Below are 15,224 nucleotides of genomic sequence, written 5' to 3' on the forward strand. Positions count from 1 at the left end.
TCACCTGCCCTGAATCTCACTAGGTGTCAGATTTATCGGAACCGTTGCCCTGTAGTTGCTTACCAAGGGCAACCCTGTCCTCTACTTTTGGGATTTACTACATACTAATTGGGAATGAGAGCCCTAGTGAATTGATTTTTTTTTCACACTCCACCCTCTCTAGTCCAAGTTTGTTGAGACAAATTGTTGTCTCAAGATCACCTCGGCAACAAATACATGGATTTTCACTGAAAATTGGATCCTGGTATTTGATCTGTTAAAAACAGTGGTTCAAATCCCAATGTAGTAAGACATAGGAACATAGAAACAGGAGTAGGTCATTTACCCCCTTGAGCCTTTGCTGCCATTCACTGAGATTGCTCTTGATCTGTGAACTAACTCCATATGCTTGCCTTTGCCCAATATTCCTTATTATGAAGAAGTGTTTCCTAATTTCATTCCTACAAGGTCTGATTCTAATTTTTTAGACTATGGGGAGTCTAGGACTAAGGGGAATCTGTGGAATTATTTTCTCTGTACTTACTCCATCTGTTGTTCTTGATATGTTAAACTTCGATCATTTAAATTTAAATTAAACTTCTAAATTTCAAAGAATATAACTTTAGCTTGTGTAACAAAAACAAAAATAGCTGGAAAAACTCAGCAGGTCTGACAGCATGACAAAAAACTTTTGTTTTTGTTTCAGATTTCCAGCATCCGCAGTATTTTAACTTTTATCTTAGCTTGTGTAATCTTGCCTTGTAATTTAACCCTTGGAGTCCAGGTACCATTTGTACTCCCTCCAAAGCCAATATATCCTTAATGTGTGGTGCCCAGGACTGCTCGGAGTATACCAGGTGTGGTCTAACCAGGGCTTTGTATAGCTGAAGCAGGACTTATACTTCCTTGTATTCTAGCCATCTAGAAATAAAGGCCAGCATTTCATTAGCCTTTTTGATTATTTTTTGTACTTGTTTATGGCATTTAATGGTCTAAGTACCTGGACCACCAAATCTCTTCTGTTTCTAGCTTTCACCATTTAAAAAGCACCATGTTCTATCTTTTTTGCGTCCAAAGTGGATGACCTCACATTTGCCTGTGTTGAAATTCATTTCCCACAAATTTTCCCATTGATTTAATCTGCCAATATAATTGTAATTTTACACTTGCATTGACATTACTTACAATTCTGCCCAAAATTTGATTTCTGCAATCACTAAACCAACGGCCTTAATAGCAAATGAAAAGAACAGTTTGTGATGTGTTCATTAAAAAAAAATTAAAATAACTTTGACCTATTTAAGTTACAAGGAAATCCCTCTGCTCTAACAAAATTACATATAAATTAACTTAATTTTTTAAACTTGATTAATGGTAGCAACAGCAAGTAAGAAAGAAAGAACTTGCACTTGCATGGCACCTTTCTCAATCTTTAGATATCCCAAAGTGCAATTTTTGAAGTGTTCTCACTGTTATGCTGCAGGTAAACACAAAATACACAGAGAAAGTGTTTACATGATATGAAATGTATTCTTAAGAAAAAGCAACTTGTTCATTCATATCCCTCGCTCCCTTTGCCCCAACATAGGCCGCTGAAGACAAGGACACCTGGGCCCTGAGTTTTGGCATTTCCTCTCTTCAGCCACTCCACTGTTCTAGCTTGCTTTCTTCCTTTAAGATGCACTTTGAAATCTACCTCTTTGACCAAGCTTTTGGGTCACCTGTCCTAATATCTCTTCTTGAACCTCTGTCGGTTTTTGCCTGATTATGATCCAAGAAGTGTCTTGGGCTGTTTATTACTAAAGGTGCCATATAAATACAAGTGGTTATTGGGAGTGGAGTGGAGTCAGAATGTTTAGGAACACCATTCTGGTGCTTTTTTTGCTTTTAAAAATCAGACTCATTTCCTAAGTGATTTTCCTTCAGCTTTAAGATGGTTAATTTTAACTACATATTTGTAAACATTTTTAAAAATGAAGACTCCAAGTTGTGTTGGCCTGTACAGCGCTGAGCTGTGAGCTGCAGCATGCATTAGTCGCAGGTGGCACACAAACAGGATCAACAAAACAGTAACAGAGGAAAGGAGAGGAGATTTGGTTTAATTTCAGAGTTAAGAAGCTGATGACACTGATGAAGGTGCAGAAAGCATTGACAATTGGCAGATGTTTGGGCTGATGTATGGGATTCAGGAGAGGTGTCATAACAAGAAAATGGGATGTGTCAATGAGATCAATGAACATTGGTGAAAATGATCAAATGACGTACAACAGGAAAATCGGAGATGCTGAAAAACAATGCAGTCTGCACAATGTCCACTTCTGAAGTGGAAAGAATGGTGAGAATAGTGGTGGAAAACTAGATTTGCCATGACACAGGCAGGAAGTTGATACAAAATAATGTCTGTTCTATGGTGTGACTTGCAAATGCCAAGTTTGTCTGCCCTGTCCCAAAAAACCCCCTTCATTCTCCATTCACTCAACTATTTCCCTTAATTCCCCTCAATTCTCCCTTAATTTGATCCAGTGTCTGACTCCCTGGGCAGGCTATTCCACACATTCACTGCCCTGTGCATTGAGTAGCTAAACCTAAACTGTGTCCTTTCCCTTTTCTAATCTTAAGCCCAATTGCCCTGATTCTAAACTTTGCAGTGATATGAAACGTATTATTGTGTTTCAATTTCCTTGAGGATCTTAAATATTTAGGAACAGGAGTAGGCCATTCAGCCCCTCAAGCCTGTTCAATCAGATCTTGGCTGGTGTGAACCTCAAAACCATTAACTTTGCTTCATATTTATTCATATTCTCTGAACAAAAATCTATGATCTCAGTCTTGAAAATACCAATTGTTCCCTGGTATCCACAGACTATTGGAGAAGAGTGTCCTAGATTTACATTATTCTTTGTGTGAAAAAATACTCTCAAATGAATTGCCTAGCTATAATGTTATGGTTATATGAGTTCTGCCCACCACCTTATTCTGGATTCTCCCAACAAAGAAAATAGATTCTCTGTATCTACCCAACAAATTTTTTGATCATTTTTAATGCTTCAACATGATCAACACTCCTGCCCCTGAACTTTGTAAAATCAAGGGAATACAAACTAAGTTTATGCAACCTTTGCTTAAAAAAAATTAACTCTACAAACCTCAAATATTTGACCAATACCTCCCTGGGTCTTTTTTCTCCCAGAGTAAACAATCCCAAACTCTTCAACTTCTCAAACCCTTTTGATGCCTTGTGCTTGTATCAGCTTGGCTGCCATTTGTGGTTATTCAGGCTGTTGTACTGTACAATGATCGCTACTATTCAGCTGTGATCGTTCTGGTATCTTGTACAAAGTCACGATCCTCCTCCGGTTTCCTACATTAAAATAGTGACTATACTTCGAAAATACTTCATTGGCTGTAAAGCACTTTGCGTTTTTCTGGTGGGATTCATCCTTTATCCCTCATTTAAGCCTGCAGATAATAGCATAATAGAAATTGGGACGGTGAAGGTAAGCCTAGGTAGAATGGACAACTGGAAGTTGGAAAGTTGTAACCTGAGGGAAAGTCAGCTTTTGTTACCAATAGAAAGCATTGTTAACTTTAAACTCAAGTGGTTACTTCCAGCATCGTAAATGACTTGTTTGCCATTTTTTTGAAGTACATGACAAGAAAACCTTAGGGAACAGAGAGAACATCAAAGGGATGCAATTATCTTGTTGCCAGGATCACTGTTTTATAAACAGATTATTGGTCTGCAGATGTTTCAATTTACTTGTGGCGAGGAGCAAGTGGATCTCTGTGTAAATATTTTGAACTTGCGCGACAAATAATGATTGCCAGCCATGACTGAATACAATTTCCACAAAGGAATCTATGTAGGTAATAACTACAGAGATTAGAGGAAGCAGGGGGGAGGGACTAGTGGCATGATACCTGCGAGACAGACTCTGAAAGACTTGTAAAACAGTGATAAGTGTTAAAAGTATTTGCAAGTTTATAACAGTTGCCATAATTTTAAAATATTTAAAATCATTTAAAAAAAATCATCTGTCATTGAGCATAAGACAGACCTCAAGGGTATGTCTTCTGATTGTGATGTCACTAGGGGCCATGACTTTATCTGCAATACACCACACCTTGCTGTTGGTCCTGAAGCTAGTCTTTGTTGCAGGAAGAAGAGGAAGTTTTTGCAGGAACCTACAAATCAGTTTGTTTTTTTGTACAGTCAGAGGCGAACACTGCCACTTCGCTGCTGACAGTAAAATCCAGGCCAACATTTAGTCACGTTAAGCTGTTTGTTTGGAATTATTTTATTGTAGTGTATACAGCCCAATGTTGCATATGATTGCTGTAAAGTGTACTGACATTTATGACCGTACATTCATTTTTTCTTGTAAGAAATCCTAACTTGCTGTGGCAGCTTAGAGTCAGAAATAATATAGGCACAGATTTTCATGAATCTTTTCTGCTTTGCTTGTACCTGGTTGGTCAAGAGTTGTGTAGAGAATTTAATTATTTTTCACTTACAGTAACTATGTTTTGGTCTTATTACCTCCTGTCTCTACAGTATTTTCCATCCTGAACTTTTGTCTGAAACTACACATTCCTATATATCTGGTGACTGTTCCATTCTTGTAGAAAACAGGACCAGGACCAGTGAACTGAGATGCCACTATGCTTGAGTGCGTATTAATTTCCTTGTCTTATCAGGAGGACTGAGGAAACATCCATGAATCCTGTGCCCTTTACTACAGATCCAGAGACAGCTCTACCTTCCTATGAACAGGCACTTGTGGCAACTGGACAATATGATGCCCCTCCACCCCCTTACCCAGGGTAGGTAATACCTTTGTCTTTTGGAAGACTGCAGAACTAATGCAGTAGTTATAATATTAGTTATTGGAATAGATGTTTTCCTGGTAATCCTACATACAATAAGTTTATCTCAAGCATGATTCATTAGCTGTGAATTGCTTTGGGACAATGTATGGATGTGAAAGGCACCATATAAATTCCAAGTTCATTCTCATAGCCTTATAAAAGATGGACTCAGGACGAAATCTTCTGCTTTCCAAAGATCTTTCAATCTATGTTAGCCAACAATCTAAATGTCAACCAACAGCCTGGCCAGAGGTTGGGCTGGAAAAATTTCCCAAGCAATCATAACCTAAAGTGTGATTTGTCTGTGTGATTGCCAAGGAATCTGTTGTTTGTTATCTGGATGTCAAGAAATTGTAAATAACTGGCATGTTAAAAAAAAAAGTTGCTCGTGATTGCTGTGATTAGTTCTCCATTATCATTTTGAATTTAAATCTCTTTACATATTAACATTTAAAGGCAAGTTTTTGACTTAGAATCCCAAACTTTCAATCTACTGCTTGATGTATATCGAAAATGATGGCTTTGGTAGTTATATTGGTCCATGGCTTCCGAGCTCCAGGGCAGCATATCTGGGAGGTACCCCAAAGATCTGCTAGGGAACTTCTCTGCTCTGGGAACCATCCAAAAATGTGATTTAAATTGCAAACTTTGCATGGTTCTGACTGTCTTACAACAATAGTTACCAGAACAAGTTAGGAGAATTAAAACCACTTCTAGCTTCTGGGTAACTATTTGTACTGACCTCCCCTGGGATAATGATTACCATCCCACACGGGACTCCCTGACTACCAACCCCCAACCCGCATAGGACCCCCAACTCTCCACTCCACTCTCAACCCACGCCACCAATCCTACCCACTTACCTTATACACTTAGTTTCTCCCTGGCTTCTCAGTGGCTGGACCTATAGCTGCCGTAAAGCAGGTAAGTTTAGTGCTGTAAAAAGTGGGCATAGCTTGCTTCCACTGAGCTGTCCCTCAACAGTAGGCCTTGAGAACCTGCTGCTCTGGAGCGATCTTGCCTGGCCTGAGTCGAAAGGTTGGGTGAGGTAGGAGTGGTTGCATTTCAAGGCTAAGTTATTATGAGCGGAATGGCAATCATATCAATTGACACTCCATTTGATATTACGGCCCATTAAGTCTAAAAGGGAATAGCACTGAAAAAAACTGACCTGTATTTAAATAACACCTTTTAAAACCTTTATGCGCTTTACAGTCAATGAAGTACTTTAGTCTCTGTTGTAATGTAGGAAATGTGATGCAAATTTGCACACAGCAAGGCCCTACAAAGAGCAGTGTGATAATGGCCAGGTGACTGGTTTTAGTGATGTTAGGGATATATATTGGCCAGGGAGAACTCCTTTTCTTTGAAATAGTGCCGTGAGATCCTTTATATCTACCTGAGAGAATAGATGGAGTCTTGGTTTAATATCATAGTCATAGAATCATAGAGGTCTACAGCACAGAAAAAGGCCCATCGAGTCTGTGCCGGTCAAACAAGTATCTAAGTATTCTAATCCCGTTTTCCAGCACTAGGCCCATATGCCATGGCATTGCAAGTGTAATGTCTCATCTGAAAGATGACATTTCCGCCAGTGCAACAACCATTCAGTAATTGTACAAGGTTTTCAGGCTAGATTTTGTGCTCAAGTGTCTGGAGTTGGATTTGAATCTACAATCCTCTGACTCTGAGGTGAGAATGCTTGCAATTGAGCCATGGCACATGTAAGCACATGGTCCATAACCTTCAACATCAGAGCGATGATATCTAACTTATGGTATATAGAATATTAAAAAAGGCTGGCTAGAATAGAGGTTTCTCTTAAAGTTTCAGCAATATAACCTTCTGAAGCTGTTCAAACATTGAAAATTTTACATATTGTAGTAAACTTTTAAAAACATTTTTTCACAATTATATTGTTTGTACAGGTCGTCTTCTGGTTCCTGGAAATCCCATCGCTCTCGATAATGAACAAACAAATTAGAATTGATAAAATATTCGCACTAACAGTTAACATTTAAATTTAATGTATTTTTAATAATGAAATCTGCACTATACAAATGATATTTAATTAGGTATTCTTTGTTTGTATTTGAATGTGTGATATTTGTACATAACTTTACATAGAGATGTAAAATTATCAGGAAATTATACAAAAATGTTGGTTCTTTTTCATTGTTTAATCTTTTTCTAACACTTTCTTAACTCATAGTACACTTGGAACAGCATTTTAAACAATGCAAATTTAAATCAGCAAACCACTGACTCTCATGCTTTTTTGGTGGAAGTACAGGTATGAGATTGGCTCCAAGTTGCAGGATTCTCCAACTCCAAGAGTGATTGAAAGATTGTTAAATATTGTGAAATCAGGCCTGGCTTTCGTATCACTGAGTAATCAGACACGAGCCTTCCCACGATGTTTATCAAATATCAATTATAAATAAGGCGGAATTATATTATTCAGGTTTACTCAAACATCTTAAATTCAAGGTCTCTGAAATTCAAAATCTTTGAAAGTCTAGCAGTTCAATAACTCAAATTGATAGCAGACACAAAAGCATCACCTTTTTTAAAAAAAACTGTTGGCTTTGGAACAAATTAATTGATACTTTTTATCTTTCTCTGCCCATAACTTGAACAATTCTGCCTATGCCCACATTGGAGTTCAATCACTAGCTCAACATCTAAAGAATTCATGGCCAAATTGAAATGTCTGGTTAGCTCCTGTCCTGGATATACTACTTTCAGTGCACGAGAACATTCAAATTATGATATCAGAGAGTTTGGTTATAGTATAAGACACATTATGCCACTTATTCAATTATTTTTCTGTGCCAGTGATGGGAGGGTGTTTTTTTTTGGTGAGATTGGGGTAAGCCTAATGAAAACTTCAGCTCTTTGCTTTGAACATAGTAAGTACCAATATGAAATGCAAGAGCTTTCCCTTTAAAGCATAAATGATGGAATAATGTCTGTAGGCATTCTGCATCAATCTGATCTGTAAGACTGTGTACCAGAAGATGAATTAAGGGGTCTGAATGGGTTAATGGGATGGAGAGGAATCTAGTCATGGGAGATAGTTGATGAAGTTAGAATGATTTATGTTGAGTAGTTTCCATCACCAGTATACTTCAACTGGCAACTTGTGCCCTATCCTTAGACTAACTTCCTATGGACTAGTAAGCAAAGAGTAAGTGGTGACACATTATTGAATGTTAGGAATAAGGCAAAAAGGTGTGTGCATTGGATTTCTAATCACTGCTTATAACCAATAACATTTATTAGATGGTACTGCTGTGGATAAACCTGGATCTGAATTTGAGTGACAACTCCATACCATACCTAACCTCTTCAGTTTTCTCCCTTTAGAGATCCAGTGCTATCTTGCTATGAAAGAAACTCAGCTGTACTTTAGAACTTTCTTCTTCACCTATTTGAGAAATGAACTGCCCAGTTGTTCAGCAAATTTAACTATTCAGTAGCTAAACTATATGAACTGGAAATATTCCAGGTTTAATCCAAGTCTGTGTGTGGAATTACCTGATCTGTCAGGCTGATGTAAAGACAGTGTCTCTATGTTACAGAGAAACAAAACAAGTTAGAATTCCTGCTCCTAATCACTGGTCAGGGACTGCTTCTGGAAGTTCCATGTAACCTAATGTGATGTTTGGGCAATTGGATAGCCTATCAACTCTATTACACAAGTCTCATGCATGAATCATTGCTGCTTGGATGAGGATAATATAATAGACTGAGTTCATAGAGCTGTTGCCCTGAGAGGGAGACAATGCCTTCAGGAGATGAGAAAATTGAAGTATAAAACTTCAAAATTAGCCTTGTCATTTTTCCCATTTTGAGTATTGATCAGAAGTTGATTTTGCCTCTCCTGGCTGATTAATCCCTGTTGAAGTTAGCATGTTATCTCAAAAAATGAAAGAGAAATGAAAAGGAAAGGCTCTTGTGTCGCCTCAAGAGAATGGAGCCTGGCAATTTTTGCAAAGGTGTTCAAGTCAGCAAGCCTGACAGGAAGAGGAATCAAAGAGAAGCTATTTCAGTTTAAAACCTAAACAGGCCTAATTAGTCTTGCATACAGTTGTTTAAGGTAAGAATTACTGACACACTTCAATGGGGAATCAATTCTGATATGCTTCCCACATCTTATGGAGTTATGACAAAGTATGGGGATTGGTTAGCTCAGTAGTCTAGATAGCTAGAATGTGATGCAGGATGACACCAATGGTGTCGTAGTTCATGGAAGCTTGCCCCATGCTTGCAGAATGGCGCACCTCAAACTATATAACCAATTGTCTCTCTCTAATGGAGAGAGATGCCTATAGTCCTTTGTGGACTATGGATAAATTACCTTATGACAAAGTAAAGCCCTGGGAATGAAGTCCAGATGGTAGTCTCTAAGTAAATCATTCCTTTTGTGTGTTTTAAGTCCCTAATTATTGTGAAATCTGAGAGGCTTAAGTTGTCAGATATCTGGCTAACTATGACTAAAGCAACTCTTTGTGAGCTGAATTCACTAAGTTTATTTTGAACTGAGCCATCAAAAGCAGTCATAGTTTGGCTGCAGCTACCGAGGAGGTTTTGAAGCAATTTGGTCTCCCCCATCGAAACTGGTATCTCAGTGCTTTCTCCTCTAACCCTAACCTTCCCCAGCCCCCAATTCCTACCCCACAAACACCCAGAATAAACATTTCCCTGCGAAGAGACATTATCCACAAGAAGATTGTTTCTTTTTGCTCTATCTTTGTCCTCCCTTTGGCACTTTTTTTAACCAGTCACTCATTAAAATTTTATGTGTTATAGATCAACATTCTGGATTCTATACTCCTATTGTTAAATAATTTCTTTCTGTAGGACTATTTTGTTTTTCACTTTGTGCATTGTGTCTTTGTTAATGGATTAATAACTCTAAAATGTTTTGATTCTAAATAAAACCTGCTTTCTTCAAAAAAACAATTCAGCCTCGTTAATCTTAGAAACTGAAGTGTTCTACAAAAAGTATAACTACATACTGTCCACTCATGATAGCTCCATTTGGCAAACTGCAAAAACGTCCCACTACAGCTTAAGCTCAGTGGTCTTTGCCATAAATAACCATCATTAAACCCACAGAGTCCATACTCTTTGATTTGCTCAGTCTAATGAAATTTTCCTTTTAAAAAGACTTGCACTTTATACAGTGGCTTTCACAACATGACCTCTTAAAGTGCTTTGAAGAATAGGCACTATTGTAATATAGGAAATGTTGTAAGTTGTATACAGCAAGGTCCCACTAGCAACAACATGTTAGCCAAAAGACAGCACCTCCAACAGTGCAGCATTCACTCAGTATTGTACTGAAATATCAGGCTCGATTGTGTGCTGGAATGGGACTTAAACCCAACACCTGATTCAGATGTGATAATGTTACCGACTGAACCACAACTGAAGCAAACAAAGCAATAGGCATGTATGCCAATGAAAATTATTAGGTAAGGTTCAGATTATTTCAGGGGAACTATATGGTTTTCAGGCTCATACAAGATGCAGATATCTCTGGCACACTAGAAACTGTTAGGTCTTGCACACTTACAATTTTGTTTCCCCAGTAAATTGCAGTTGGGCATGCTATTGTGATATGTTTATGCTTTACAATTTAATTCAATGATGAATTATGAATTAAATAATATTTTAGTAAAGAGAAAAATTGCCTTATTTCTATTTTTCAGTGTTCTGACAAAGTGCAAGGAATGATCTGTCCTCCCCAGACGCTTATATAATTATGTGGCACTGTGGAACGGAAGTTAGATAACTTAGGGGGAGATGGTGGCATAGTAGTAATGTCACTATACTTGTAATCCGGAGACGCAGGCTAATGCTCTGGGGACACGGGTTCAAATCCCACCACAACAGCTGGTGGAATTTAAATTCAGTTGTTAAAATCTGGAATATAAAGCTAGTCTCAGTAATGACCATGAAACTATCATCGATTGTTGTAAAAACCCAACTGGTTCACTAACATCCTTTAGAGAAGGAAATCTGCTGTCCTTACCTGGTCTGGACTACATGTGACTCCAGACCCACATCAATGTGTTTGATTCTTAACTGCTCTCTGAAATGGCCTAGCAAGCCACTCAGTTCAAGGGCAATTAGGGATGGGCAATAAATGCTGGCCTTACCAGTGACGCCCACGTCCTGTGAAAGAATAAAGAAAAAAAATAATCTGTGTAAATCCAGAGGTCAGCATATGCTTATTTAATGCAAAAGCAAGATAGTTTTAAAAGTAAAAGAAATGACAGGAAAGTCCCAGCTTTGGTGTGTGTGCAGAGTTATCTGATCTCTGCTGTGATGTTGATTGCTCACAGCAGTTCTTGGGTTAAAGAGGGGAAAATTGGGGCTGACTAGACCGCTTATTGGAAGTATATGTGTGAATATCAGCTGAGGGCAGGAACTATTCTTAGCTATGGTGCATCTTGAGTTGGAATTTCTCACTAACCTCATTGCCTACACTCGATGATAAATAATGGTCATTTGGAAGAGATTCCTGTGGGTGCTTGCTGCCCTTATATGGAGTGAAACCTGATTCTGTCCTCGTTTACATCCACGTATGCACTGTATGATAGGGGTTTACTGGCCGAGCAACCATGAGGGGGAAAACTGACATACTTTATTCCCTAATTTGGGGTAATTGAGGCAATTGTAGTGTTCTCTGCTTTTACCCTGTCTGAGATGACCTACCACAGAACAGATCAGGGACTGAACTTGGTACCTTCCTGCTTTGTATGATCAAATATTATAATATTCTCTCTGAGATATAAAGGAAACTGCATGTCTCTTTTATTTGAACCCTTCAGGAGACACTGGGGTGTCACAGTATTGTCAAACAAATAAGATTTGACAAAAGTGTTCCCTTTTTAGAGGGGTATAACTAATAAACACTTAAGCAGAAGTGAAGGGAAATACAAATTAAATAATATTGCTTCAACTTTCAGTTATGTTCTACAGTGCCCACCCATCATGGAAGGTTTCAAGCGTACAGCTAGACACCCCTTGCTTCTTCTCCAGCGTCATCCAGGCATAGACGAGGCTGCAGAAGAGAGGCAAATACAGCCAGGGTAAACACTGGCTGTGTACATCCTGGATTTATGAATGGCAATACCCTGGCTAGATCCAGGAATAGACACATCAGGTGGTCCTCCAACTTTGAAACTGTGTATACTAGTTTAAATGAAGCAAATCAGCATTGGTAGTTACTGATAAGTTGGGGCTGTTAGGTGAAATGATGTGCTTTTTGTACAATTATATTAAATAATACTGGTTCTATTCTAGAGGTTACAAAAGAACAGGAACTGAACAACTGAAGAAAAAAATTCCCAGGAACCTTTTTGTATGACTGCTAGTTTTGACCTGCAGTGATGAACAGCCTCACTGCTTACAGGAAATCTCCTTCCTACTCTGTTAACCATTAACCACACATTCAGCTATGTACTTTGAAGATAGCTTGTCTTTGGGACTTTTCCTGTGTTTAGATGGATGTAAAATTGCATCAGTGTCACATAAATGATAACGCTTTTAAAGTTTCTAACTTGTTTATCTGGACTATTAGAATAAGTTTCTTTCTTTAAAACAGTTAATGTATATTAGAGTAAGAGTTGTCAGTGCCAAAAAATGGGCAATTTCTCATTTCAAGTTTACAGTGTCAGCATCAAGTACCTCTAAGTTAACCAATCTACAAGTCAGATGCAAAATGAAGCCACCACTTATAGTGTAACTTAGCCCCATATTCAAGCACCTGCTACCACATGATTGAGACATGCCAATTTCCCACTTCAGCTATCCTTGTGGCTCCCATTAGTGAGAGTGCCAAGTTGGGAGCAGTTTTATGCTGTGCTTCAAATCAATGGAGAATGCTTTTAACATCAGATGTTATTGTGTTTCCTAGATAGTTGAATTTATTGACGTGTTCTAAATTACTTCCATTTACTGTGATGCTGCATACTGGAATGTCCTTTATTTTGTCATTACATAAGTGTACATTTTCTTGCAGTTGAGTGTAAGCTGGTATCTACCACTTTCCTTTACAATTGTATCCATTAGTTTTTGCAAGTCTTCTTCATTTGTTGTCGGCTTAGTGGATACATAGCCAGCAGATAGAAAGGAGTTTTCATCCCATTACTCTGGGTTGGATTTAATCCCAGGCCCAGAGGTTACAGTTCAGTAACTAACCAACTACACCAGTCTGTCCCCATCAAGGGGTTTCTAATTAATTCTATGGCATATTTATAGAGGCTGACTGATTTGTAACTTACTTTCCGTTTGCTTGAATGTCAGATGCACCTTGAGTGTTAAGAATATAGAAATAGGAGCTGAAGTAGGCCATCAAAAACCAGCTCGCTGATGCTCTGTTTGGGTTTCAGCAAGGCCACTTGGCTCCACACCACATTAGAGCCAAGGTCCACACATGGACAAAAGAGCTGAATCCAGAGGTGAGGTTACAGTGACTGCCCTTGACATCAAGGCAGCATTTGACTGAGTGTGGCATCAAGGAGCCCTTACAAAATTGAAGTCAGTGGGAATCAGGAGAAAAACTTTATGCTGAATGGAGCCATGCTGAGCACAAAGGAAGATAGCTGTGGTTGTTGGAAGCCAATCATCTAAGTCCCTGGATATCACTGCAGAAGTTCCTCAAGGTAGTGTCCTAGCCCCAATCATCTTCAGCTGCTTCATCGATGATCTTCCTGGCATCATAAGGTTAGAAGTGGGGATGTTTACTGGTGATTGCATAGTGTTCTGTACCAATCCTAACTTCTCACTTACTGAAGCAGTCCATGCCCACATGCAGTAAGACCTGACAACATTCAGACTTGAGCTGATGAATGTTAAGAAACATTTGTGCAACAAAAGTGCCAGGCAATGACCATCTCCAGTAAGAGAATCTAACTATTTCCTCTTCACATTCAACGGCATTACCATCGCTAAATTCCCCACCATCCAAATCCTGGGGTTTACAATTGACCAGAGATTTAAGTTTACCAGCCATAGCTACAAGAGCATCTCCTGACTTCCCAAAGCCTGTCCACCATTTACAAGGCAGTAGGGTGAGAGAACACTCTCCACTTGCCTGGATGAGTGCAGCTCCAAAAACACTCAGGATGTTAGACACCACCCAGGATTAAGCACTCCATTCACCACCTTAAACATTCACTCCCTCCACCACCAATGCATAGTGGTAGCAGTGTGTACCATCTAAAAGGTACACTACAGAAACTCACCAAGGCTCCTTTGACAGCACTTTTCAAATGCATGACTTCTATTGGCTAGAAGAACCAGGGCAGCAGACGCGTGGGAACATTTCCATCTGCAAATTATCTTCCAAGTCACACACCATCCTGACTCGAAACTATTGCTGTTCCTTCACTGTTGCTGGGTTAAAATCCTGGGACTCCCTCTGTGACAACACTGTTGGTGTACCTACAGCACAGGGACTGCAGTGGTTCAAGAAGGTGGCTCAGCACCACCTTCTCAAGGGCATTTAGGGATGGGCAATAAATGTTGGCCTTGTCAGCATGCTCACATCCTATGAATGAATTTTTAAAAAGCAGAATGCTGACTGGATCCAGATTGCCAGTCTTGTTTCTATGGATAACAAGAGACTTTTAAAAATTGTTAGTTCATTGCCATTTTTCCCACTCCTCTCCCTGATTGCATGTTGTTTCAAGCTGAGCCAGTTAAATATTATATCATAGAATATGGAAAAAAAACCCATTGTCCATTATTCTTTGATAACTGGTTGAGGAAAAACAAAGAAGAATGAAGATAAAGAAAATTGGGAGAAGTGGGTGCTAGCGCACTATATCCTCTGCTGCTGTAAATATGTGTTCCTGTGGTCTGATTCTTGTAGTAAGCTTAGCAATACTGATCAGAATTTAGCAGAACTGGCATTAACTTGACAAACTCTTGCAAGAAATTCATTAGATGGTTGGCACAGAAAAGGAAAGACTTGTATTTATATAGCCAATTAAGTGCTTTTGAAATGTAGTTACTGATGTAATATATGAAACCCAGCACCCAAATTGCATCCAGCAAGGTCCCACAAACAGCAATAAGATAATGAACAGATAATCTGTTTTAATAATCCCTTGCTCTTTGTCAGAAATAGTGCCAATAGATCTTTACGTGCATCTCATCCAAAAGACAGCATGCCTGACTGTGCAGCACTGCACTGGAGTCCGCCTAACCTTTGGGCCTGAGTTTCTGAAGTGGGACTTGTAATCACAACCTTCCTGACCCAAAGTCAGAGTGCTACCACTGAACCACAACTGACATTTTTATCTGCTGCTCCACAATGAATCTACTATCACTTCCAGGTCTCTTTAAACCAGTCC

At 38.9% G+C, this 15,224-nt stretch overlaps 1 protein-coding gene across 4 annotated transcripts in view; it reads left to right on the plus strand.

Annotated features, from left to right (window-relative positions):
- The window catches only part of prrg4 (proline rich Gla (G-carboxyglutamic acid) 4 (transmembrane)), a 40,502-nt gene extending 30,686 nt beyond the window's left edge, over nucleotides 1-9,816 (plus strand). For all 4 annotated transcript variants that reach the window (XM_078549449.1, XM_078549448.1, XM_078549450.1 and 1 more), the window contains exons 6-7: nucleotides 4,678-4,803; nucleotides 6,777-9,816. In XM_078549449.1, coding sequence (XP_078405575.1) covers nucleotides 4,678-4,803; nucleotides 6,777-6,816 — 166 coding nt within the window. In that variant the 3' untranslated portion in view covers nucleotides 6,817-9,816. The remainder of the gene's footprint in view (nucleotides 1-4,677; nucleotides 4,804-6,776) is intronic.
- Nucleotides 9,817-15,224: the final 5,408 nt, after the last annotated feature.

Source organism: Cetorhinus maximus, chromosome 9 (genome assembly GCF_964194155.1).
Source record: "Cetorhinus maximus chromosome 9, sCetMax3.hap1.1, whole genome shotgun sequence".
Lineage (NCBI taxonomy): Eukaryota > Metazoa > Chordata > Chondrichthyes > Lamniformes > Cetorhinidae > Cetorhinus > Cetorhinus maximus.